This window comes from Nerophis lumbriciformis, linkage group LG01, assembly GCF_033978685.3.
Source record: "Nerophis lumbriciformis linkage group LG01, RoL_Nlum_v2.1, whole genome shotgun sequence".
Classification (NCBI taxonomy): domain Eukaryota; kingdom Metazoa; phylum Chordata; class Actinopteri; order Syngnathiformes; family Syngnathidae; genus Nerophis; species Nerophis lumbriciformis.
Window position 1 is genome coordinate 16,777,510 of NC_084548.2, and position 24,614 is coordinate 16,802,123.

General features: G+C 40.0%; 1 protein-coding gene and 1 long non-coding RNA gene across 3 annotated transcripts in view; one reads left to right on the plus strand and one right to left on the minus strand.

The window, feature by feature from the left end:
- The first annotated feature begins 1,374 nt into the window (after positions 1 to 1,374).
- Positions 1,375 to 24,614, plus strand: part of phactr3a (phosphatase and actin regulator 3a) — a 69,970-nt gene continuing 46,730 nt past the window's right edge. For both annotated transcript variants that reach the window (XM_061976446.1, XM_061976437.2), the window contains exon 1: positions 1,375 to 1,626. In XM_061976446.1, the coding sequence (XP_061832430.1) occupies positions 1,524 to 1,626 (103 nt within the window). In that variant the 5' untranslated portion in view covers positions 1,375 to 1,523. The remainder of the gene's footprint in view (positions 1,627 to 24,614) is intronic.
- LOC133616861 (uncharacterized) lies at positions 18,504 to 22,303 on the minus strand. The gene is made up of 3 exons (XR_009816910.2): positions 21,852 to 22,303; positions 21,630 to 21,715; positions 18,504 to 19,346 (listed from the first exon to the last, which is right to left on the minus strand). It is a non-coding gene; the product is annotated as an uncharacterized lncRNA (long non-coding RNA).

A 24,614-nucleotide genomic window follows, 5' to 3' on the forward strand; every position in this document is an offset into this window, starting at 1 on the left:
TCAACAACTTTAGCATTTTATTCATTATTACATTTTGAAGCTCTCAGAAGCCAAGTTATGTTATATTCCTTAATATTTATTTATGCAAGTTTGAAGTATCAATTATCTAAACACAGTTTTGTTTGCATATTTTCAGGATGTAGAGATATAAATAAATGTATATATATATATGGGCTTCACGGTGGCAGAGGGGTTAGTGCATCTGCCTCACAATACGAAGGTCCTGAGTAGTCTTGGGTTCAATCCCGGGCTCGGGATCTTTCTGTGTGGAGTTTGCATGTCCTCCCCGTGACTGCGTGGGTTCCCTCCGGGTACTCCGGCTTCCTCCCACTTCCAAAGACATGCACCTGGGGATAAGTTGATTGGCAACACTAAATTGGCCCTAGTGTGTGGATGTGAGTGTGAATGTTGTCTGTCTATCTGTGTTGGCCCTGCGATGAGGTAGCGACTTGTCCAGGGTGTACTCCGCCTTCCGCCCGATTGTAGCTGAAATAGGCTCCAGCGCCCCCCGCCACCCCAAAGGGAATAAGCGGTAGCAAATGGATGGATGGATAAATATATATATATATATATATATATATATATATATGAAACACTTGACTTGGTGAATTCTAGCTGTCAATATACTCCTCCCCTCTTAACCACGCCCTCAACCACGCCCTGCCCCACCCCCGACCACGCCCCCACCCCCCACCTCCCGAAATCGGAGGTCTCAAGGTTGGCAAGTATGATGAAAACAAACAAACAAAAAAAAACACAAGTGCAGAACTTCATGAAGTACAAACCGAACAAAAAAAGTAATATACACCTCACGGGATGATACAAAACAAATACAAAACCAGACAAAAAAACAAGTAAAATAATAAATATTAAGCAAAATGTAAACACTTATGGCTGTCCATATGATCTTATTGTTCTGTCTTTATATATTTTTTTCAATTGGAATATATTTTTACAGTCTTTTATCTCATTGTAAAAATAATTCCACATAGCTTAACCCCCACCACGACTTTGTTTTAAAGAAAATCATGATATTTCTATAATTCACAAAAAAGAAGTATAACCTCGACACATTTGATGGTTAAATACAATGACATGTTGCTAAAATTGCCGAATATATTGACGGTTCTTCACAACCATGCCTGGTGTTGTGCGATGCTATTTTTTAGAGCGTCTTTTTAATGATCCGCGTAAATGCAACAGTCTTCTTTAAATGGCCAATGCTTAGACGGACAGAGACGGGCATCATCGGGGGCACATCATCATCATCATCATCATCATCATCACCCCCACCACACGCTCCTGCAGCCGCACATGCGCGCGCACACGCATGCACTTCCAATTTTTTTTTTTTTTTTTGCCCAGCCATGGATCCTTAGTACCGTAGACGCTCCAAGCCGCTGTTGTCGGAGCAAATTAAATCTGCAGTCGCTCGCTGCTTTTGCTCTTCCTGACCTTGCCCGCCTCGGGTTTTTGGCTTCTCAATATTTGATCCGGCTACAGGATTCCTGCGCTGTCCACCCATGGCCACATCGGATGGACTAGACGGCTGTCTGCAGCGAGGCAGATCTCAAAGTGACCCGAATATACTCACAGAACCGGGGATCGATTTGGCTCACGGCGCAGGTAAGACACGCACATTTTGTTTGTTTGTTTATTATGATGATTCTTGCCGCGGTTTTGGTAAAATGCATCTTCCAGTGACGATGCATTGGTTGTTGTCTGAGCCCACATAGAGACACATATAGCTAATATTTGCATTGTGAAACAGATGGTTGTAGAAGACGCCTGTAGCATCAGCCAGCAGTGCGTCACAATGCACACGTTTGCATGTTGCATGTTGCTCCTTCATCATCACTTTGCACAATGCTGCCAATTGTGGTTCAGTGCGAGCCCCCGTTGTCCATTCAGGGAACACATGGCCTTTATTTTTTTTCTTCTTCAATTTTTTTGTAGCCTGTGACACCACCCCTTACACACTTTTTTTTTAAAATCAATATCACGTGATGTCACCCAGGGGGTGCTTTGAATGCAGAGCTATTGACAGGGCAGGTGTGCTTTTCAACATGGAGCGCCTGTTTATGTGCGTTAGTCATCCCTGTGCACGTTGATGTGACGGCTGCCGGCTAGTGGGGCCGTGCGCTGGTAAACCGTCGCTCCCCGACGCCTGAAGAGCCGCGCTTTTAGCCCGTTGGCTAGCACTCTCGACTCTATATCAGGGGTCAGGATGCAAAGGCTGGACTGAACTTTCCTCCAGAAGGTCTTATCTTTGTCCATGTGATGTCGGATGAAACAAAAATTGAGCTGTTTGGCAACAATACCCAGCAATATGTTTGGAGGACCACCTTTAATCCCAGGAACACCATGTCTACCGTCAAGCAGCCCATTGGCTAGTGCTCTCGACTCTATATCAGGGGTCAGGATGCAAAGGCTGGACTGAACTTTCCTCAGGAAGGTCTTATCTTTGTCCATGTGATGTCGGATGAAACGAAAATTGAGCTGTTTGGCAACAATACCCAGCAATATGTTTGGAGGACCACCTTTAATCCCAGGAACACCATGTCTACCGTCAAGCAGCCCATTGGCTAGTGCTCTCGACTCTATATCAGGGGTCAGGATGCAAAGGCTGGACTGAACTTTCCTCAGGAAGGTCTTATCTTTGTCCATGTGATGTCGGATGAAACGAAAATTGAGCTGTTTGGCCACAATACCTAGCAATATGTTTGGAGGACAACCTTTAATCCCAGGAACACCATGTCTACCGTCAAGCAGCCCATTGGCTAGTGCTCTCGACTCTATATCAGGGGTCAGGATGCAAGAGCTGGACTGAACTTTCCTCCAGAAGGTCTTATCTTTGTCCATGTGATGTCGGATGAAACGAAAATTGAGCTGTTTGGCCACAATACCTAGCAATATGTTTGGAGGACAACCTTTAATCCCAGGAACACCATGTCTACCGTCAAGCAGCCCATTGGCTAGTGCTCTCGACTCTATATCAGGGGTCAGGATGCAAGAGCTGGACTGAACTTTCCTCCAGAAGGTCTTATCTTTGTCCATGTGATGTCGGATGAAACGAAAATTGAGCTGTTTGGCTAAAATACCCAGCAATAGGTTTGGAAAAGAAAAGGTGAGGCCTTTAATCCCATGAACACTATTCCTACCGTCAAGCATGGTGGTGGTAGTATTATGCTCTGGGCCTGTTTTGCTGCCAATGGAACTGGTGCTTTACAGAGAGTAAATGGAACAAGGACAAAAGGAGGATTACCTCCAAATTCTTCTGGACAACCTAAAATCATCAGCCCAGAGGTTGGGTCTTGGGTGTAGTTGGGTGTTCCAACAGGACAATGACCCCAAACACATGTCAAAAGTGGTAAAAGAATGGCTAAATCAAGCTAGAATTAAGGTTTTAGAATGGCCTTTCCAAAGTCCTGACTTAAACGTGTGGACAATGCTGAAGAAACAAGTCCATGTCAGAAAATCAACACATTTAGCTGAATTGCGCCAATTTTGTCAAGAGTAGTGGTCAAAAATTCAATCAGAAGCTTGCCAGAAGCTTGTGGATGGCTACCAAAAGCGCCTTATTGCAGTGAAACTTGCCAAGGGAAATGTAACCAAATATTAACATTGCTGTATGTATACTGTTGACCCAACAGATTTGGTCACATTTTCAGTAGACCCATAATAAATTCATAAAAGAACCAAACTTCATGAATGTTTTTTGTGACCAACAAGTATATGCTCCAATCACTTTATCACAAAAAAACAAGAGTTGTAGAAATTATTGGAAACTCAAGACAGCCATGACATTATGTTCTTTATAAGTGTATGTAAACTTTTGACCACGACTGTATGTAAGATGGTGAACATTAGGTTATTCTTACTCATTTTCTTTTTTTTCTCTCTATTTGTGGCTTCCATTGTGTGGGCTAATAAAGAGTGGGCGCTTCCTCCCACACACAGTTGTACGCACACGAGGAAGGATGATGCTCCATTCAGTAAGAGAAAGCATGACATTCACCTTTCAACTGTCCACTAAATGAGCTTTGCACGTCCCTGAAATTCGCACCTGTCCGCTCAACCCACCTTGGATTTACACCGCATCCCCCGCCATCCTTTTGGAGGATCTAATTCGCACGTTGGCGGATGTGTTAATGCCACACCGAGTGCTTGACGCAACCCGAGTAAACAACTCGGAGGCCCCGACAGATCAGCCACGCTAATGAGTGCCAAAGTCATCAGGGAGCACGCATTATATCAACGCCGGTGCAAAACGTGGCTACATTACGAGACGCGAGTGTACGCAATAGTAAGGGATTCATATGGCCCCGTTCGTCACGGTTTACCTGACACATGAAACTTGACAAATCCTCTTTAGCCGCAGATGCACTGCAAAAACTGAAATCTAAGTAAGATTGAATATCTCAAATAAGGGTGATATTTGCTTATTTTCTGTCTTATAAGATCATTCTTCTCACTAAGCAGATTTTATGTTAGAGTGTTTTACTTGTTTTAAGAGTTTTGGTCCTAAATAATCTCAGTAAGATATTACAGCTTGTTGCTGAGATTTGATGACCTATATTGAGTAAAACATGCTTGAAACTAGAATATCAACTGATGCAAAGCTGTGTCATCAACACTCACAAGTATAAAACTACTTTTTTAAAGTAATCATTTCTTACTTTAAGCATGAAAAAAAAATCATGATCCGGAGCGCATATCATTATGTCAAGATAATGGCACTAGAATTTGCTTAATTTAAGAATATTTTTCAACATATTGAGCAAAAAGGTCTACCTTTTTTTCTACAAAGAAAAGTGCTCTTGTTATTAGTGAGACTATACTTATTTTAAGGTATTTTTGGGTTCATTGAGGTTAGCTAATTTTACTTATTTTGGAAAGTCTTGACAAGCCAAATTTTCTTGTTCTATTGGTAGATAGTTTTGCTTAGTTCAAATAAAATACCCCTCATTTTTTGAACACGGACTTTTTGCAGTGTGGCAGTAGAGTGTTGAAGATCTTAAAATGTGTTTTGTGGCAGTTCTAACTCTGACCAATGCGTCATCTGCTATGTAGGTTAGCGCTTTCCATCATTTTCAGAAGACTGCATTGCAAAATGATGAACCCCCCCCCAGGAATGGGGCCGTATGAATCCCTTCCCTACTGTATGCAAATGACACACAGTAAGTGCAGTCGGAGTCAATGACAGTGTTTGGTTTGGTGACCCTAAGCACGCACTCAACCCCCTCCTCTGCATGAGGATCACCACGCTTGCATCTGGGGCACCAGTTTTTGCCAAAGGATTACTGTGGCTGCCTTTAACCTCACTCAGCACAGTTGTGGTCCTTGAGGCTGCATCCATCAGTCAATGGGCTGCTTACAAAGAGAATAAGAGACATGACTTCTCTTGAACGAAGCTGCACTCGTCAGAGAGGGAGATGCTTGTACAGTAGCACAAGGCCATCCTTCTATCTATTTTAACACTCAAAAGTGAGTACAGCCTTCATATTACAGCAACAATTTCATTGTATCCCGCTCAGTGGACAAAATGTTGAAATGAAGCTGAGACTAGTCAGTGTACCGCAGGGCTGTTCATCAGGCGGCCCGGGTCCAAATCTGTCCCGGGAATAACACCAGACCAGCCGAAGAGTTCAGTTCAAAGCTCGGGAGACAAAAATTTTTGCAACAAATTCCTAAAAACAAAAGTGTTCCTGTTGTATAGAGCAGTGGTTCCCAAATGGGGGTACTTAACGGTATGCCAAGGGGTACGTGAGATTTTTTTTAAATATTCTAAAAATAGCAACAATTCGAAAATCCTTTATAAATATATTTATTGAATAATACTTCAACAAAATATGAATGTAAGTTCATAAAGTGAACATCAAATCAAGTAGGCTATTCCATTCATTACAATGCAACAATGCAACATTCAGTGTTGACAGCTGTATTTTTTGTGGACATGTTCCATAAATATTGATGTTAAAGATTTCTTTTTTTGTGAAGAAATGTTTAGAATTAAGTTCATGAATCCAGATGGATCTCTATTACAATCCCCAAAGAAGGCACTTTAAGTTGATGATTACTTCTATGTGTAGAAATCTTTATTTATAATTCAATCACCTGTTTATTTTTCAACAAGTTTTTAGTTATTTTTATATCTTTTTTTCCAAATAGTTAAAGAAAGACCACTACAAATGAGCAATATTTTGCACTGTTATACAATTTAATAAATCAGAAACTGATGACATAGTGCTGTATTTTACTTCTTTATCTCTTATTTTCAACCAAAAATGCTTTGCTCTGATTAGGGGGTACTTGAATTAAAAACATTTTCACAGGGGGTACATCACTGAAAAAAGGTTGAGAACCACTGGTATAGAGTAAAGTCTAGTCTAAGTCTAATTCTAAGTCTAAGTTGGACCGCTGAAAACACATCAACAGATCCTTGCATTGACATTTTAACCGCGCGAGCAAACATAGAACACTGGGGTCCAAACTTGTGAACTACAAAACCTAAAACCAGTGAAGTTGGCACGTAGTGTATATGGTAAATACAAACAGAATACAATGATTTGCAAATCTTTTTCAACTTATATTCAATTGAATATACTGCAAAGACAAGATATTTAATGTTCGAACTGAGAAACTTAATTTTTTTTTGCAAATATCTGCCTCACAATATGAAGGTCCTGAGTAGTCGTGAGTTCAATCCCGGCCTCGGGATCTTTCTGTGTGGAGTTTGCATGTCCTCCCCGTGACTGCGTGGGTTCCCTCTGGGTACTCCAACTTCCTTACATCTCCAAATACATGCACCTGGGGATAGGTTGATTGGCAACACTAAATTGGCCCTAGTGTGTGAATGTGAGTGTGAATGTCTTCTGTCTATCTGTGTTGGCCCTGTGATGAGGTGGCGACTTGTCCAGGGTGTACCCCGCCTTCAGCCCGATTGTAGCTGAGATAGGCTCCAGCGCCCCCCGCGACCCCGAAGGGAATAAGCGGTAGAAAATGGATGGATCATTAACTTACAATTTAATGGCAGCAACACATTGCAAAAAAGTTGGTACAATGGCATTTTTACCACAATGTTACATGGCCTTTCCTTTTAACAACACTCAGTAAACGTTTGGTAACTGAGGAGACCAATTTCTGAAGCTTTTCATTTTGAATTCTTTCCCATTCTTGCTTGATGTACAGCTTAAGTTGTTCAACAGTCTGTTGTGGTATTTGACGCTTCATATTGCACCACACATTTTCAATGGGAGACAGGTCTGGACTACAGGCAGACCAGTCGAGTCTTTTACTACGAAGCCACGCTGTTGTAACACGTGCAGAATGTGGCATGGCATTGTCTTGCTGAAATAAGCAGGGGCGTCCATGATAAAGACCTTGCTTGGATGGCAACATACGGTATGTTGCTCCAAAATCTGTATGTACCTTTCACATTCTACACCCTTTGATGATATTACGGACCGTAGATGGTGAAATCCCTAAATTCCTTGCAATAGTTGGTTGAGAAATGTTGTTCTTAAACAATTTGCTCAGGTATTTGTTCACAAAGTGGTGACCCTTGCCCCATCCTTGTTTGTGAATGACTGAGCATTTCATGGAAGCTGCTTTTATACCCAATCATGGCACCCACCTGTTCCCAATTAGCCTGTTCACCTGTGGGATGTTCTAAATAAGTGTTTGATGAGCATTCATCAAGCTACTCAGACTTTTTTGCCACATGTGCCAGCTTTTTTGAAACATGATGCAGGCATCAAATCCCAAATTAGCTAATATTTGCAAAAAATAACAAAGTTTCTCAGTTCAAACTTTGTCTTTGCAGTCTATTCAATTGAATATAGGTTGAAAAGGATTTGCAAATCATCGTATTCTGTTTTTATTTACCATTTACACAATGTGCCAACTTCACTGGTTTGGGGTTTTGTATATCATTGAGGCGTTCCTCAAGGCACCCCTTTAAATCCTCTCCTTTTTGGCAGTTACACTTTTTTTTCATAATTTGATTTATGTAACTAAGGTGTTGCTGTACCTTGTTTACTTCAGTCAGTCGTCATTTGTTCAACTTCTTTAGTTAAGCCTGGTGTATACTCTCTCGTAACCTATCTAGCAAGCGACGCCGTCTTGTCCCCTTACCGCAAACCTTGCGTGCACCTCCCAAAAATCCTAGCTGTGATTGGTCAGGTTTTGAAGAAGAGGGTCCCTGACCAAAGGAGAGCAGGCGTGCTTGAAATGCACACATTATTGTATTAAATAAATCAACAATGGTTGAACATTTGCATTCAAACGGATATTGTCTACTTTATATCTCGGTGTTCTCTAAAAGTAATTACTGAATGTGTCGTTTTTCAGCTTGTTGAGTTGTTGCAACCAGAAGATGGCACAAAGAACGATACTCTTTTTAACTTGTATTGCCAATTGTATGCTTACAACAGGTTTAATTCCGACATATTCTTTCTGGTACACGCATATCTTTTTCTCTCACACACAACACTTACTCATTCTTCATCAATAATCTCTCAAGCATGTTATATTCACTAACATGAGAACTATGAACATCAATGACACATGATCATACAGAATAATGCCAGTATGTCGTTAACTTACAATAGTTATCCAAGTTTTGTTTGTTTTCAATAACAAATGTCCCTAACGACCAAGTAGCGTTGAAAATTTGCCTCTCCTCTGCCATGACTCGTGCAGAAGTTGCACATCCCATCTTCACAATCATACACTATATTGCCAAAAGTATTTGGCCACCTGCATTGACTCACATATGAACTTGAAGTGCCATCCCAATCCTAACCCATAGGGTTTAATATGATGTCAGTCCACCTTTTGCAGCTGTTACAGCTTCAACTCTTCTGGGAAGACTGTCCACAAGGTTGCAGAGTGTGTTTATAGGAATTTTCCACCATTCTTCCAAAAGCGCATTGGTGAGGTCACACACTGATGTTGGTCGAGAAGGCCTGGCTCTCAGTCTCCGTTCAAATTCATCCCAAAGGTGTTCTATCAGGTTCAGGTCAGGACTCTGTGCAGGCCAGTCAAGTTCATCCACACCAGACTCTGTCATCCATGTCTTTATGGACCTTGCTTTGTGCACTGGTGCACAGTCATGTTGGGAGAGGAAGGGGCCCGCTCCAAACTGTTCCCACAAGGTTGGGAGCATGGAATTGTCCAACATGTTTTGGTATCCTGGAGCATTCAAAGTTATTTTCACTGGAACTAAGGGGCCAAGCCCAACTCCTGAAAAACAACCCCACACCGTAATTCCTCCTCCACCAAATTTCACACTCTGCACAATGCAGTGCGAAATGTACCGTTCTCCTGGCAACCTCCAAACCCAGACTCGTCCATCAGAAATTTCACGACTGGATTTGTTGCACAGGTGGCATCCTATGACAGTTCCACGCTGAAAATCACTGAGCTCCATTCTTTCACAAATGTTTGTAGAAACATTCTCCATGCCTAAGTGCTTGATTTTATACACCTGTGGCCGGGCCAAGTGATTTATTTATTTAAATTTATTGATTAGGACACCTGATTCTGATCATTTGGATGGGTGGCCAAATAATTTTGGCAACATAGTGTTTTTCTTTCACTGGTTTATAAAGTACAACCTCCATTAAAAAGAAACTGAGGATTCTGATTCTGATTATGTATAAAAAGATGTTGTTGTTATTACTCTTCACAAGGAGTAAATATCTCGTGAACTACCCACCCATGGAAAAACTATAAATCAAACAAGATGCCATCAGAGGGGACGCAAGCTACATGATGCGAGAGTATATTCCAGTCTTCGGACTAGTGGTATTTCTCAAGGTTCTATTTTAGGTCCTTTCTTTTTCAAAATTCGTGAATTCAGCTGTTAACCAGCAGATTCTGTGAGAGACAAACATTTTTCCAACGGATTCTTAAAAACACTAGAGCACTGTCATAGAGATCTTTGACTTGCGTTTTTGAAGAAGGTCCTTAAAACATCAGAGCGCTCCTGTAACGCCGATGAAATAAATAGACCACAATAACATATGTACTGTGATTACACAAAATACGAATTATCGTAAAGGGAAAAGTCTGCCTTAGCTTTCTGAAAATGCGGGCCCCAAAACAATTTAGTTGAACAGGCCGGTGTACAGCTTGGAAAGCAGTAGAGATTTCTCTGAAAACATGTCAGCACACAGCCATTATTGGTAATTTAGTGATTATGTCCACGCTGTGTCCAGAGTGTAGTGTGAGCACCATTGTTATCCAGCAGTCTTAATCCTCTTGGGCATGGAATTCACAGGAGCTGCACAGATTGTTACTGGAATCCTCTTCCACTTCTCCATGATTACATCGCTGGTGGAAATTGGGCTCCTCTTCTTTCCTTGCGCTTGCGGATGCCCCCAGAATTGGGTTCAGGTCTGGAGGAGGCATACTTGTCATCTGGGAGGTGTGTTTGGGCTCGTTATGTTGGAAAACATGCTGTGTTTCAGAATGTTACTGTACATGTTGGGATTTATGTTTTCCCCTCAATGAACCGCAGTTCCCCAGTGCCGCCAGCACTCATGCAGCCCCAGACCATTTGATTGCACCTCTCCAAGGTTTCTCATTGTCATCCCACTGGGTTGAGTTTTTCCTTGCCCTGATGTGGGATCTGAACCGAGGATGTCGTTGTGGCTTGTGCAGCCCTTTGAGACACTTGTGATTTAGGGCTGTATAAATAAACATTGATTGATTGATTGATGTCAGCAAGACTTATCTTCGTTGTGTTGCCAGCTATCCATCCATGCATTTTCTATTTCCACATTAGGGCCACGCATGGGCTTGAGACTAACCCAACTGACTTAAGACAAGAGGCGGGGTACACTCTGGACTGCTTGCCAGCCAATCGCAGTGCTTTTGACAAGTCACATTTGAAGGCCATTATGTGCAACACAGATGTGTGGAAATTAGAGATGTCCCGATCCTGATTATGGGATCAGATCGGGGGCCGATATTTGCCTTTTGCCGAGCCCAACCGATCTTTGCCGTGGTTGTCTCCCACTGTTTACATGGCAAAAGATTGTACTCTTGTGAAAGATTCCTTCAAAAGGGATGCACGCTCACCGGCTCCAATTTGAGAGCAAGCCGCAACAAATGTGTCGTCTATCTTCTAAGACAGTGTTTTTCAACCTTTTTTGAGCCAAGGCACATTTTTTGCGTTGAAAAAATGCGGAGGCACACCGCCAGCAGACATCATGAAAAAACTAAACTCAGTTGACAGTAAAAAGTCGTCAATTGTTGGAATTGACTTTAAAGCATAACCAAGCATGCATCAATATAGCTCTTGTCTCAAAGTAGGTGTACTGACACCACCTGTCACATCCCGCCCTGACTTATTTGGAGTTTTTTGCTGTTTTCCTGTGTGTAGTGTTTTACTTCTTGTCTTGCGTTACTATTTTAATGGCTTTTTCTCTTTTTTTTGGTATTTTCCTGTAGCAGTTTCATGTTTTCCTTTGAGCGATATGTCCCGCATCTACTTTGTTTTAGCAATCAAGAAGATTTTAGTTGTTTTTATCCTTCTTTGTGGGGACATTGTTGATTGACATGTCATGTTCGGATGTACATGTCTTTGCTCCTCAGTAAGTCTTTGCTGTCGTCCAGCATTCTGTTTTTGTTTACTTTGCAGCCAGTTCAGTTTTAGTTTCGTTCTGCATAGCCTTCCCTAAGCTTCAATGCCTTTTCTTAGGGGCACTCACCTTTGGTTTATTTTTGGTTTAAGCATTAGACACCTTTTTACCTGCATGCTGCCTCCCGCTGTTTCCGACATCTACAAGCAATTAGCTACCTGCTGCCACCTACTGCATACCTGCCAACTTTTGAAATCAGAAAAACCTAGTAGCCAGGGTCCAGGGGCCGCAGGCCCCGGTAGGTCCAGGACAAAGTCCTGGTGGGGGGTTCAGGTTCGCCCCCCGACGCAAAATGATTATTAGCATTCAGACAGGTTAAAATGTTGCTAAAACCATCACTTTTCTATCAGTCACAGTGACTTTTCAAAACAAAAATATTACAGCAAAAATCATATGGGTTGATTGACATGTTTATTCTGTAAGCTAACTTCAATAGTTTGAAATTATTTTGACAGTTAATGCCAGTTATCCTGTCAACCTTTCACAAGACTTCAATTTGTTAATTGAAAGTATAAACAGTATAAACACTTTTTACAGTAAACAAATGGTAAAACAGTACTAAACAATTCCATAAAATAAAAAAATTGGTGTCATTATTAACTTTCTGTCCAAGCTTGTATAATCTACTGCCTTGTTCAATTGTAAAAAATATTCTGTGCCTAAAATTCACATTTCTATCACAATTATCATACTGTAAACATGGTAAGCTAACTTCATTAAAATTAATAGTCCTGTCAATAGCATGGAATTACAATTCAAATGTAGTTTTTTTGTAAGCCTTTCAAAAGAATTCAAAATATGAAAAATTTATGAAAATTAATTTAAGCCATCAGACACTTGAAAAGTGGCACATCACATCTCTAATGTAATCATTTTAACTTTTCAACAGAAATAGCACTGCAAAAATATTAAGGACATACTTCTGTATTTTGGTAGTTATGCTGTCAACATTTAACAAGATTTCTTCAACTTGGACTTGAAAGCATAAATAGTATAAACACTTTTAACAGTATAACAGTACTAAACAATTCCAATAGATAACATTGGTGTCATTACCTTTTTGTGGCTAAAATCCGAAAAACGTTGAAAGTTTTCCACTTGTATCGCTAGCAACGGCATTAGACTTGTGTTTTTTTGTCCCAACGTGGTCTTTTACATCGCTAATTCCTCCGTGTCCGATCGAAAAATCTTGTCTGCACAAGGTGCAATTCGTGTAGTTTTCACCCTTTTTGGAACAGATAATTATTCCCGGATAGGCTTTTGAATATTCTTCACGGAATGACTGCAGTTTTCTTTTCGGTTTAAGACTCGTTTGCGATTTTTCTCCGGCTGATTCCATGATCGTTCGCTCGTTTGGAAACAATGGCAACAGGTGCCTCGTGCTTGGCAGCGGTGCTATAAATAGCCTCGCGCATGGCATTCGGAATGGCTCGATAGGAAGTTACGGGAAGCAGTGTCGATTGTCATTGTTGTTACGCGATTTCGTGAATAAAACTTTAAAAAAAACATTTTTTTTAATTAATGAAAAACCGTATTTTTTATCACTGCAACCGTAACCCGGAATAGGTTGATGAAAACCGTACTAATTACGGGAAAACCGGAGTAGTTGGCAGGTATGCTACTGATATGGAAGAGTATCACACGGTTACTCTGCCGAGCTTTAGACAGCACCGACACTCAACAACAACACATAATTTGCAGACTATAATTACTGGTTTGCAAAAAATATTTTTAACCCAAATAGGTGAAATTAGATAATCTCCCACGGCACACTAGTGTGCTGCGGCACATTGGTTGAAAAACACTGTTTTAAGATACCAATCCTCATCACCATTGCGGAAAATGAACCGTTTCTTCCAAGTAACATTATCACTGGAGGAGGAAAGGAAAATGAAGCGCTAAACATGTTATATACACACACACACACACACACACACACACACACACACACACACACACACACACACACACACACACACACACACACACACACACACACTCTTGTATTTGTTACCTTCTTGAGACCTCCGAAAAATGCCTACCTCTTTAAGACCACCTTTTCTAGATATATGAAGATTTGTATTTACAGCAATGATAATATATACATACTATGCAAATATAAAAAATGTAAGCTTTTAGTTTTTTTTAAATTTTTGGTTCGTAATTGTTTTTTAATCTTCATTATTTACCGTATTTTTTGGACTACAAGGTGCACTTAAAAGCCTTTAATTTTCTCAAAAATCAACAGTGCGCCTTTTAACCCGGTGCGCCTATTGTATGGAATAATTCAGGTTTTCTTACCAACCACACAGCTATTTTATTTGGTACAAGGTGTAATGACAAATATGACCAGTAGATGGCAGTCACACATAAGAGATACATGTAGACTGCAAGATAATGTCAGTAAACAACTGCAAAACTTGAAATGTTCCATTGAGAATATAGAACATTACACAAGGTGCTCAAAAATCTGTCAAAATGTTTTAGTGCGACATTGGTTAGGTATGAAACCGTATCGCTTGATGGATTGTCAACATACGAGTATTATTATGTTGTGTGTACATCCATCCATTTTCTACCGCTTGTCCCTTTTGGGGTGGCGGGGGGTGCTGGAGCCTATCTCAGCTGCAATCGGGCGGAAGGTGGTTTACACCCTGTACAATGACCGCAAAATGGCACCCATTAGCAGACATATTATTTGGCGTTTTGCAATATTATGCAAAACCAACTTTTCTTACCTCTGCTGATGTGTATTTGGAATCTGGATACGTCCTGAAAATTTGTGCGCATCCATCATTGTAGTCCATACCAATACCGTAGTTGATAAGCTTCTTCTTTTTCTCTATCATCTCATAACTAACCGCTAAAGCTTAAATGTAAATTAGGGGTGATGATCCAGATGTTGATACGATTGGTACCTAGTGTGGTATCAGTATATAAATGCTACTAAAGTACTTAGATCTAAGAGAGTTAGATTTTTATTTATGTTGTTCTTATTATTACAAATCATTTTTTGGTCGTTTTTTGTTGTTGTTGTTTACCAAGTCAGGGAGTACGTCTGTGGATACAGGAAGTCTTTGAGGACAAAACACAAATGATTTAAATGTGAGCCAATAGTAATGTTTGCTTTTGTTTAGTTCTTGTACACTAGGCACTGTAAAAATATAGACCACAAATTGAATACAGTGTGTCATCTGATTTACAACAATACTGTCCATCCAGCCATCGTTTTTTTCTGACGCGTGTCTCTCTTGGGGTCGCGGGGGCTGGAGCCTATCCCAGCTGTACTCGGGCGGAAGGCAGTTTACACCTTGGACAAGTCGCCGCCTCATCGCTGGGCCAACATAAATAGACTAGCACATTCTAAAATTAATAAGAGAAGCTTTATAAAAATGTGTTATTGTTTTTTACTTAAGCTACTTGCGATAAAACATTTTTAATTCTATAACTTATTTTCAAAGTATCGGATCGGGACTTGCAATTGGATTGGATGGGAGGTCAAAAATGTTGATTGGGCCTAGTTGGAATAGTTGGACCTCCTCTTTGAGCTGCAGGTTTACAAATATATTCTGAAGTTATTTAGGTGTGTCTAAAAAAAACTCTGGTCATTTTAATGTGACCCTTTAAATAATATCCAAGATAAAATGTCAGTTTCCCTCAGAGTGTTGACCAAGCTAATGGTGTGGAGAGGACACCTTGAAGCTTTGAGGACAAATGATAGTCTCCTGGCAGGTGTGTCCATCTCAAGTTAAATACCCTGCAGTGATACTTGCGTCCTCAAGAAAGATTTGGGGGAAGAGAAACCTCACGAGTAGTTCATTTAATGACAAAGTATCGAGCCAGCCGTTGCTTAGAAGTGATGATAACTGGTACCCGACCCAACATAATATACAGTACAGGCCAAAAGTTTGGACACACCTTCTCCTCATTCAATGCGTTTTCTTTATTTTCATGACTATTTACATTGTAGATTTTCACTGATGGCATCAAAACTATGAATGAACACATGTGGAGTTATGTACTTAACAAAAAAAAGGTGAAATAACTAAAAACATGTTTTATAATCTAGTTTCTTCAAAATAGCCACCCTTTGCTCTGATTACTGCTTTGCACACTCTTGGCATTCTCCCGTTGAGCTTCAAGCACACCTGTGAAGTGAAAACCATTTCAGGTGACTACCTCTTGAAGCTCATCGAGAGAATACAGAGAGTGTGCGAAAAAGTAGTCAGAGCAAAGAGTGGCTATTTTGAAGAAACTAAAATATAAAACATGTTTTTAGTTATTTCATCTTTTTTTGTTAAGTACATAACTCCACATGTGTTCATTCATAGTTTTGATGCCTTCAGTGACAATCTACAATATAAATAGTCATGAAAATAAAGAAAATACATTGAACGAGAGTGTGTATCTAAACTTTTGGCCTGTACTGTATCTGTGGCTGAAGCCTTAATGAGTTACTATATGGCATTCTGAATCAGCCAGTCTTCTATAACAAGCTCTCCATTTGTTTATAATAATGCGTCTCAAATAGTGGGGCAAGCCCCCCTTTGGGTGTGCCGTGAGGTGTCACACATATGGGTTTTTCTTTGCTAACGCCATAATGTTTTGTATTCAACAAATACTTTTCAACACTGACAGAGACACTGAAAAGATGTGTTATTGTCTGCGCTATGGCGCCATCTTTTGGACGAGTTTGCTCACTGCAGGCGCTGCGGGTTGAAAATGTACTCCCTGTTTTGTGCCTTGAACTGGAAGTATATTGCGCTTCATCTAGCATTTCTGCTCGAAAGGATTCTTCATTCATCAGTGCAAGCAACATTTGTAAGTTTTAGAATATAAGTAAAACAATTCAGACTTACTAAACTGTCCCATGAGTGATGTCTGTAGGTGTGTTTTAATGCATATTTGTACGTGCTATCTAGTGTTGTTAGCATTAGTGAATATGCTAACATGTTTACAAGTGTCTGTGTTAGTGTTATTAACTTACAATGGCAATCTGTTTATATTGTCCCAGTTTTGTACATTCACCAAAATGTCACTGTGGAGTTATTGAATCTGTTTAGCTAATTAGAGTGTGGGCTCTGTTTTGTTTGATCATTCCTTTTACTGCCGTGTAAGAGGCACCGTCTGGAAACATAAAGGGTATGTAAATAAACATACATATCTGTGGCTTATGGTCTGGTGCGGCTAATATATGTAAAACATGTATTTATTCTCAAATTTGATGAGTGCAGCTTAAAAAAAGGTGCGCTCTGTAGCCTGGAAAGTACGGTAATAGCAAATTCCCTTGAAGGTATCACTGTTAACGGTTACTATTAATGGTTGAGATTTTTGACATGTTCTCATGACATCATAATAAATGGTAATGTCATTGTTTAGTAGGCTGAAATGTGAAACATACAAAATACACTAATATTTGTGTAAAGACGCTCATCGTCTTCAGAAAAGACAAAGGCTCCAGGTGCAGTGTGTTTTTTTTGTGTGAGGATTTTGGCACTATTTTGACACAATAATGGCCTTGATGGCACAGATGGAATTTGCTCTCGCTAAGACCGCTACAAGCCCTGGTGCTGTCCTGTCTTTATATGTTCCCTGTGCGCTTAGATTACCTCAAATAATAGTTCCGTCTTGTGTTCTCTGCTAGTGTAAAGTGAGCAGAGAACGTATTGTAAGGTAGGGTTTCTTAACTTTTTTGACTTCGGGTCCCACCTTTTCCACTACAGAGAAGCCTGTGGCCCACTCAAATATTAATACTTAATCAAAAGGCTTACTCTTAATTTTAATCCTACTCAATAATCATAGTGCTAAAATAAATGAAACTAAATATAAATTAGTGATTTGAATTACATTTATATAGCACTTTTTCTGTAGTGACTCAAAGCGCTTTGAATAGTGAAACCTATTATCTACATCAGGGTCCCCAAACCTTTTGAGTCGGGGGCCGCATTGGGTTAAAACAATTTGGCCGGGGCGTGTGTGTGTGTGTGTGTATATATATATATATACGGTATATATATATATATATATATATATATATATATATATATATATATATATATATATATATATATGTATAAATATATGTGTGTATATATAAGTATGTATGTATGTATGTATATTTGTATAAATATACAGTATGTGTATATATGTGTAGGTAACCTGGATTTGCCCCTGCTTAGTTAGCAATATAGCATCAGATAACCAGTGTTGGGTTAGTTACTGAAAACCAGTAACTACACAGTTACTAGTTACTTTATTTCAAAAGTAACTCAGTTACTAACTCAGTTACTTACACCAAAAAGTAATGCATTACTGTGAAAAGTAACTATTTAGTTACTTATATATATTTTTTTTATTTTTTTAAGACCCCCTTTAATGCCCTTTTAGCCTTCATTTCAGTACTGTTATTGCACTGGAGAATAATACAATCTGTTGATCAACTTGACATGCATTTGCATCACTGAACTCTGCTAAGCAATCATATTACAAAGACAAAGATATGTTTCAAAGGGCCAATTTGTTTCAGGCCAGAACAAATTGACAAAACTATTTTAAATAGCTGCAACATAACATACATAAGTAAAAAACAGCATAATAACAACATAGCTGTAAACCAAGGAAGGCACACTACATACACAAAGCCTAACCAGGCGTTTTTCTCTCTCAAGGAATTCTGAAATAAAATCATGTCTGAAGCCCAGAAGACTACACATTTCCGCAGTTTTAGTTTAGAGATAAGGAAAGATTGGCCTGGCCCACTAGCATCCCTCTTTATGTTTGTGAACTTTATAGTCTATACATTTAGAGTGATGTGATAATCAAACACTCTAGAAGTCTAGAATGAAAGAGCAACAGTATAAGAGAATTGACAGAGTGTGTACCTTCAGTGCACAGTGCCTCATTAAAATCCAGCCGCTGTTGCTTAGGAGGTGAAATGTGTCTCTCTTTACTAGCTTTGTTGAAGCATGTTGCTTTTGTAGCTGTTTCAGCCGATTTGAATTGCTAGGATAGGATCTTTGATCCAAGACACAACTTACATTTAACTAAAATGCTCTTTTCTTTGTGGTCGACAAAAGAAAAGTAGTGAGAGTATCTCCATGTTAAGAAACTCGGCTTCGCCATGTCTTGTTAGTAAACACAGACACGCCCCCTCCCACACACATACACATAGACAGCGCGTGGCGCGCCTCTTCCTTGTGACACAGGAACATTCAGAAGGACGACACCGCAGCAATAAAACAATCTCATATCTTCTCAGTTTCTAGCCGATACTACATAAAAAATTACGTAAAATAACGCAGTAACGCATCATGTAGTAACGGTAACTGAGTTACTGAATATAAAAAATAACGCCTTAGATTACTATTTACCGCCGAAAGTAACGGCGTTTCACTAACGCGTTACAATAATAAGACCACTAATAATACATTATATTAAGTGCATACAAAGTGCAAGTATTGTGTGCTGTGGTTTTGAAAAGGCTGTCCAGCAGAGGAGACACCTGCTCAGCCTAATGATGCTCTTACTTCCTATTTCCTGACGTAGAGCAGTTCTTCACACCAGAGTCACTCATTAGTCACGGTCAGCTTTCAGGGCGCGTGATTCAGTCACAGCCACCTGTTGGTATCGCGTTGTCGCCACTGGAGAGCTATTCATTTCTCCCCCAGTGATGCACGCAGACAGCCCCTCAGAGACCTAGGAGAAACACTTATCAAGTCATGTAGTATAGATTTTATACTTAAAAAAATATTTCACGGCTGTAAGTTGTGACCGTCGAGAGGAAGTCTTGCAAGAAGAATGTATGCTTTTAAGTGTGCACTTTGTGAGAGCGATATGGACTCTGACCAGACAACCGCAATCCATTGCAAGAGTCATTTAGTGGCTGCTGTAGTCAGATCCAAAACATACAGAAGTACCCCAACTTAAGAGTGTTTTGAGATAAGAGTTGTCTTTCGGGCTAATTGTTATGCTTCAGGTGGCGAGCAAAAATGTGAGTGACAAGCATCTCCGCCATTAGTTGGCGTAGCAAATGCCACAGTCTTACTCGCCATAGCTAGAAATTGACAAAATGTTGTTTTTAAACCATGGTAAAGAAGAAAGTGAGTGTGGAGGACCGTATTAAGAAGAATTAAAGAAAGAAATCATTAAAAACGTGACCGAGTGTGGTGCCAACTCGGCGCAGCAATTCAAGTGTATCACTGTTAGTCTGCACCATACTGAAGCAGAATGAGCCTAATGCTAGACGAGAATGTTAAAATAATTATTAAACAGGGGACATTTATCCATGGAAATATGGGGAAAGCTGCTGATGGTGTGTTTTACAGACAAGCAGCTGGAAAGAGATACCATAGAAGTCCTCTCTAAAAGCTGAACATAATTATTACAAAAAAGATGAATTAAAATAATACATAAAGTTGGATATAGAGAACATACAAACCCTTTATTTATTGAATCACAAATATTGAAGTTCAACGATTTGGTGCATTTGCAAACAGCTAAAATTATGTACAAAGCAAACTATAACCTTTCTTCTTCTCAACAAAAGAGGAGAAATATAACCTTAGAAGAAAATCTAATTTAAAACATTTGTATGCTCGTACAGCACTTAAAACCTTTAGCATATCAGTATGTGGAATTAAATTATGGAACTGATAAACCAAAGAAATCAAACAAAGCACCAATATGATTCAGTTTAAGAGCCTGTTCAAACTTCACTAGAACAATAATTATGATGAACATCTTGAACCCTTATTTTATTTATTTATCTTTTTTTTTTTTTTAGTTTTTTTTTTTAGATAAATATTAATTATGTATTTAATATTTGTTGTATATTATTTCTTTATTCACTGTTCTGTTACAGAGAACAAGGAAATGGGATAAAATGGCTATGGTATGAAAAGGGGTAGGATTAAATACATTCTGCTTCTTCCTACTCCTTTTCAGACGTGCTGTAATGAAACGACTGGAAATATGTGATGCACTACATTGTATCATATGCATGTTCGAAATAAACAAACTGAACAGAACTGAACTTTACTTCATAAAACTTCTGTAGTTTTTTGAAGTGCATTCTATTGTAGTATTTTTCATACAATACTTGTTATCCAAAAGTTTGATTTTCTTTTTGAAAAGCATATTACATGTTAAAATTGTGCTGTTTTGGGGAAACTGAGTACACGAGTGATGGGGGTGTAAAACATGATCATCAGCTCTCATTGAGCTGACGCAGGAAGTATGTACATTCTCTGCTGTGTCTACGTGAGAGGTCCCATTAGATTGTGGATCCCATGGAGCTTGAAAGAGTCCACAGCGGACATTGTGTATAGAAGATGCCATTGCAATGTGCAGGTATTACCGTATTTTTCGGACTATAAGTCGCAGTTTTTTTCATAGTTTGGCCGGGAGTGCGACTTATACTCAGGAGCGACTTATGTGTGAAATTATTAACACATTACCGTAAAATATCAAATAATAATATTTAGCTCATTCACGTAAGACACTAGACGTATAAGATTTCATGGGATTTAGCGATTAGGAGTGACATATTGTTTGGTAAACGTATAGCATGTTCTATATGTTATAGTTATTTGAATGACTCTTACCATAATATGTTACGTTAACATACCAGGCACGTTCTCAGTTGGTTATTTATGCCTCATATAACGTACACTTATTCAGCCTGTTGTTCACTATTCTTTATTTATTTTAAATTGCCTTTCAAATGTCTATTCTTGGTGTTGGGTTTTATCAAATACATTTCCCCAACAAATGCGACTTATACTCCAGCGCGACTTATATATGTTTTTTTCCTTCTTTATTATGCATTTTCGGCCGGTGCGACTTATACTCCGGAGCGACTTATAGTCCGGAAAATACGGTAGGTTATAAAAATGCGTGACGTCTTAATTAATAGGAGGTTTGCCATTTCTGTTTTTGTGTGATTTTTGACTGTATTTTAATGAAAATTTAGTAACTCACCTCATCTAGTCCTGGTCTTGCCTTGGGCAAGTTCCAACAAGGGTTAGGCTGCATCTGGATCACTTCTGACTTCTCTCTTCCAGCTCCTTGTGAAAACAAAGCAGTAAGATGACAACAAATGTGCATCAAGACTGCTCCCCCCCAGTGGATACGCTAGCTCGATTAAGCACGTTCATGTGTCTGCACCATGTGTTGCGGCGGCTGTTGTTTGTGTGCGCACACCTGCATGTTTGTCTGCATGCTTGCTGTTGTGTGCTGATTCGGAGGAGGTACAGGAAGCTCCAAAAAAGCACAGCGCAGATGGAACACACTGAGAAAAGGGGCACACAAATCTAAAGGAAGAAAAAAAAACAATGCATCAAAGCTGTTCATGTATAACAATTGGCAATTGAGGTGAAATTGAGTTCAAAAAGTTGTGATTGGTGAAGAGCTAAGAGGGTTAGGCCTCCGTTGAGGCTTCAGGACTGTGTAGACATGTTGTACTTTTGAGGGAAAGAGGAGGGGGAAACAAGATGGAGAGAAGAAGACAATGGATTGATTGGAGAGGCAGAGAGAAGATGGGTAATCTTCCAAGAGGAAGAAGACATGAAGAGGTGGTGGCTTTCATTGAAAGATGGCCAAAGTTGCCCTAATTGGTATTTAGCCATGTCAGCATGATGGGTCTATAGGTAGCATTGACTGTCTGCCTCTCACTTGGATATGCATCCCTGCAAGCACAAGTGAAAACAGATATTGTTTGTGACTTGAATCGCTCAGGTAGCTGAATCCAACATGGTTAGAGTTTCCGCCCTGAGATCGGTAGGTCGTGAGTTCAAACCCCGGCCGAGTCATACCAAAGACCATTACCTCCCTGCTTGGCACTCAGCATCAAGGGTTGGAATTGGGGGTTAAATCACCAAAATGATTCCCGCCACCGCTGCTGCTCACTGCTACCCTCACCTCCCAGGGGGTATGGGTGATGGGTCAAATGCAGAGGATAATCTCACCACACCTAGTGTGTGTGTGACAATCATTGGTACTTTAACTTTAACAACTGACTACAGGACACTGAGGAATATCATTTTCTTTAAACATATTGTTTTCTCAAGGACAAGACTTGTTTTCTGAGGAATATAATTTTCTTTAAACACATTGTTTTTTCAATTCTCACATCGCTGCATAAAATGTAAATAATACAGTAGTGCCTTAACTTACAAGGTTAATACGTTCTGTGACGGAGCACTCAAAACTTGTGTATCGCAAATCAATTGACTATTCAATTCAAAAACCTTCATTTATCCCTGGGGAACAATTAAAAGGCACACAGTGCAGTAAATGAACGACAAGTTCAATTGAAAAGTACAAAATTACAAAGTTAAATACAAAAAGAAGCAGCAAACGGACTAAAAGATGATTGATAACTGGTACTTGGCTCCCATAATAGCACCATTTTAATATTTAACATCCATCCATCCATTTTCTACCGCTTGTCTCTTTCGGGGTCGCGGGGGGTGCTGGAGCCTATCTTAGCTGCATTCGGGCGGAAGGCAGGGCACACCCTGGACAACACAGATAGACAGACAACATTCACACTCACATTCACACACTAGGGCCTATTTAGTGTTGCCAATCAGCCTATCCCCAGGTGCATGTTTTTGGAGGTGGGAGGATGCCGGAGTACCTGAAGGGAACCCGCACAGTCACGGGGAGAACATGCAAACTCCACACAGAAAGATCCCGAGCCCAGGATCGAACCCAGGACCTTCGTATTGTGAGGCACACGTGCATTTTAAAAAGAAAAAATATTTTTTAGATAAATATTGTATAAAACAATGCAATATAATGTACTACAAGCAACTACAGTATGAACTAATGTAATAATAATGTAAAGCATTGGAGAGTGGACTTTTATGGTATCTCCTTCAAGCTACTTCTCCATCAAACACACCATCAGCAGCTTTTCCAAATGTTCATGGCTAAATGTCAGCCATTTGGATATTATTTTAACATTCTTGGCTGCCGTTAGACCCATCCTGCTTCGGTATGATGCAGACTCGCAGTGATACTCTCGAATAACTTCACCAAGCCGACACTCTTGTCATTTTTTTGGATTATTTCTGTCTTTATTTCAACAAATATATCATCCACTTCTTCTCCTCAGCACGGTCCTTCCCACTCACTTTCTTCCTTCCTATGGTTGGAAAAACAAAGTTATGTTTATTTCTAAGATAATGCGAGTAAGACCATATATTTTGGACGTATCGTAAGAGGTTCACTGTGACATTTGCTACACCAACTACTGGCAGGGATGCTTGTGACTCAAATGTTTGCTTGCAACTTAAAGCATAACAATTAGCCGAGGGACAGCACTTACACTATATTGCCTAAAGTATTTGGCCACCTGCCTTGACTCACATATGAACTTGAAGTGCCATACCATTCCTAACCCATAGGGTTCAATATGATGTTTTGCAGCTATTACAGCTTCAACTCTTCTGGGAAGGCTGTCCACAAGGTTGCAAAGTGTGTTTATAGGACTTTTCCACCATTCTTCCAAAAGCGCATTGGTGAGGTCACACACTGATGTTGGTCGAGAAGGCCTGGCTCTCAGTCTCCGTTCTAATTCATCCCAAAGGTGTTCTATCGGGTTCAGGTCAGGACTCTGTGCAGGCCAGTCAAGTTCATCCACACCAGACTCTGTCATCCATGTCTTTATGGACCTTGCTTTGTGCACTGGTGCACAGTCATGTTGGAAGAGGAAGGGGCCTGCTCCAAACTGTTCCCACAAGGTTGGGAGCATGGAATTGACCAAAATGTTTTGGTATCCTGGAGCATTCAAAGTTCCTTTCACTAGAACTAAGGGGCCAAGCCCATCTCCTGAAAAACAACCCCACACCGTAATTCCTCCACCACCAAATTTCACATTCGGCACAATGCAGTCCAAAATGTACCGTTCTCCTGGCAACCAAATCACTGAGCTCCTGAGAGCGGCCCATTATTTCACAA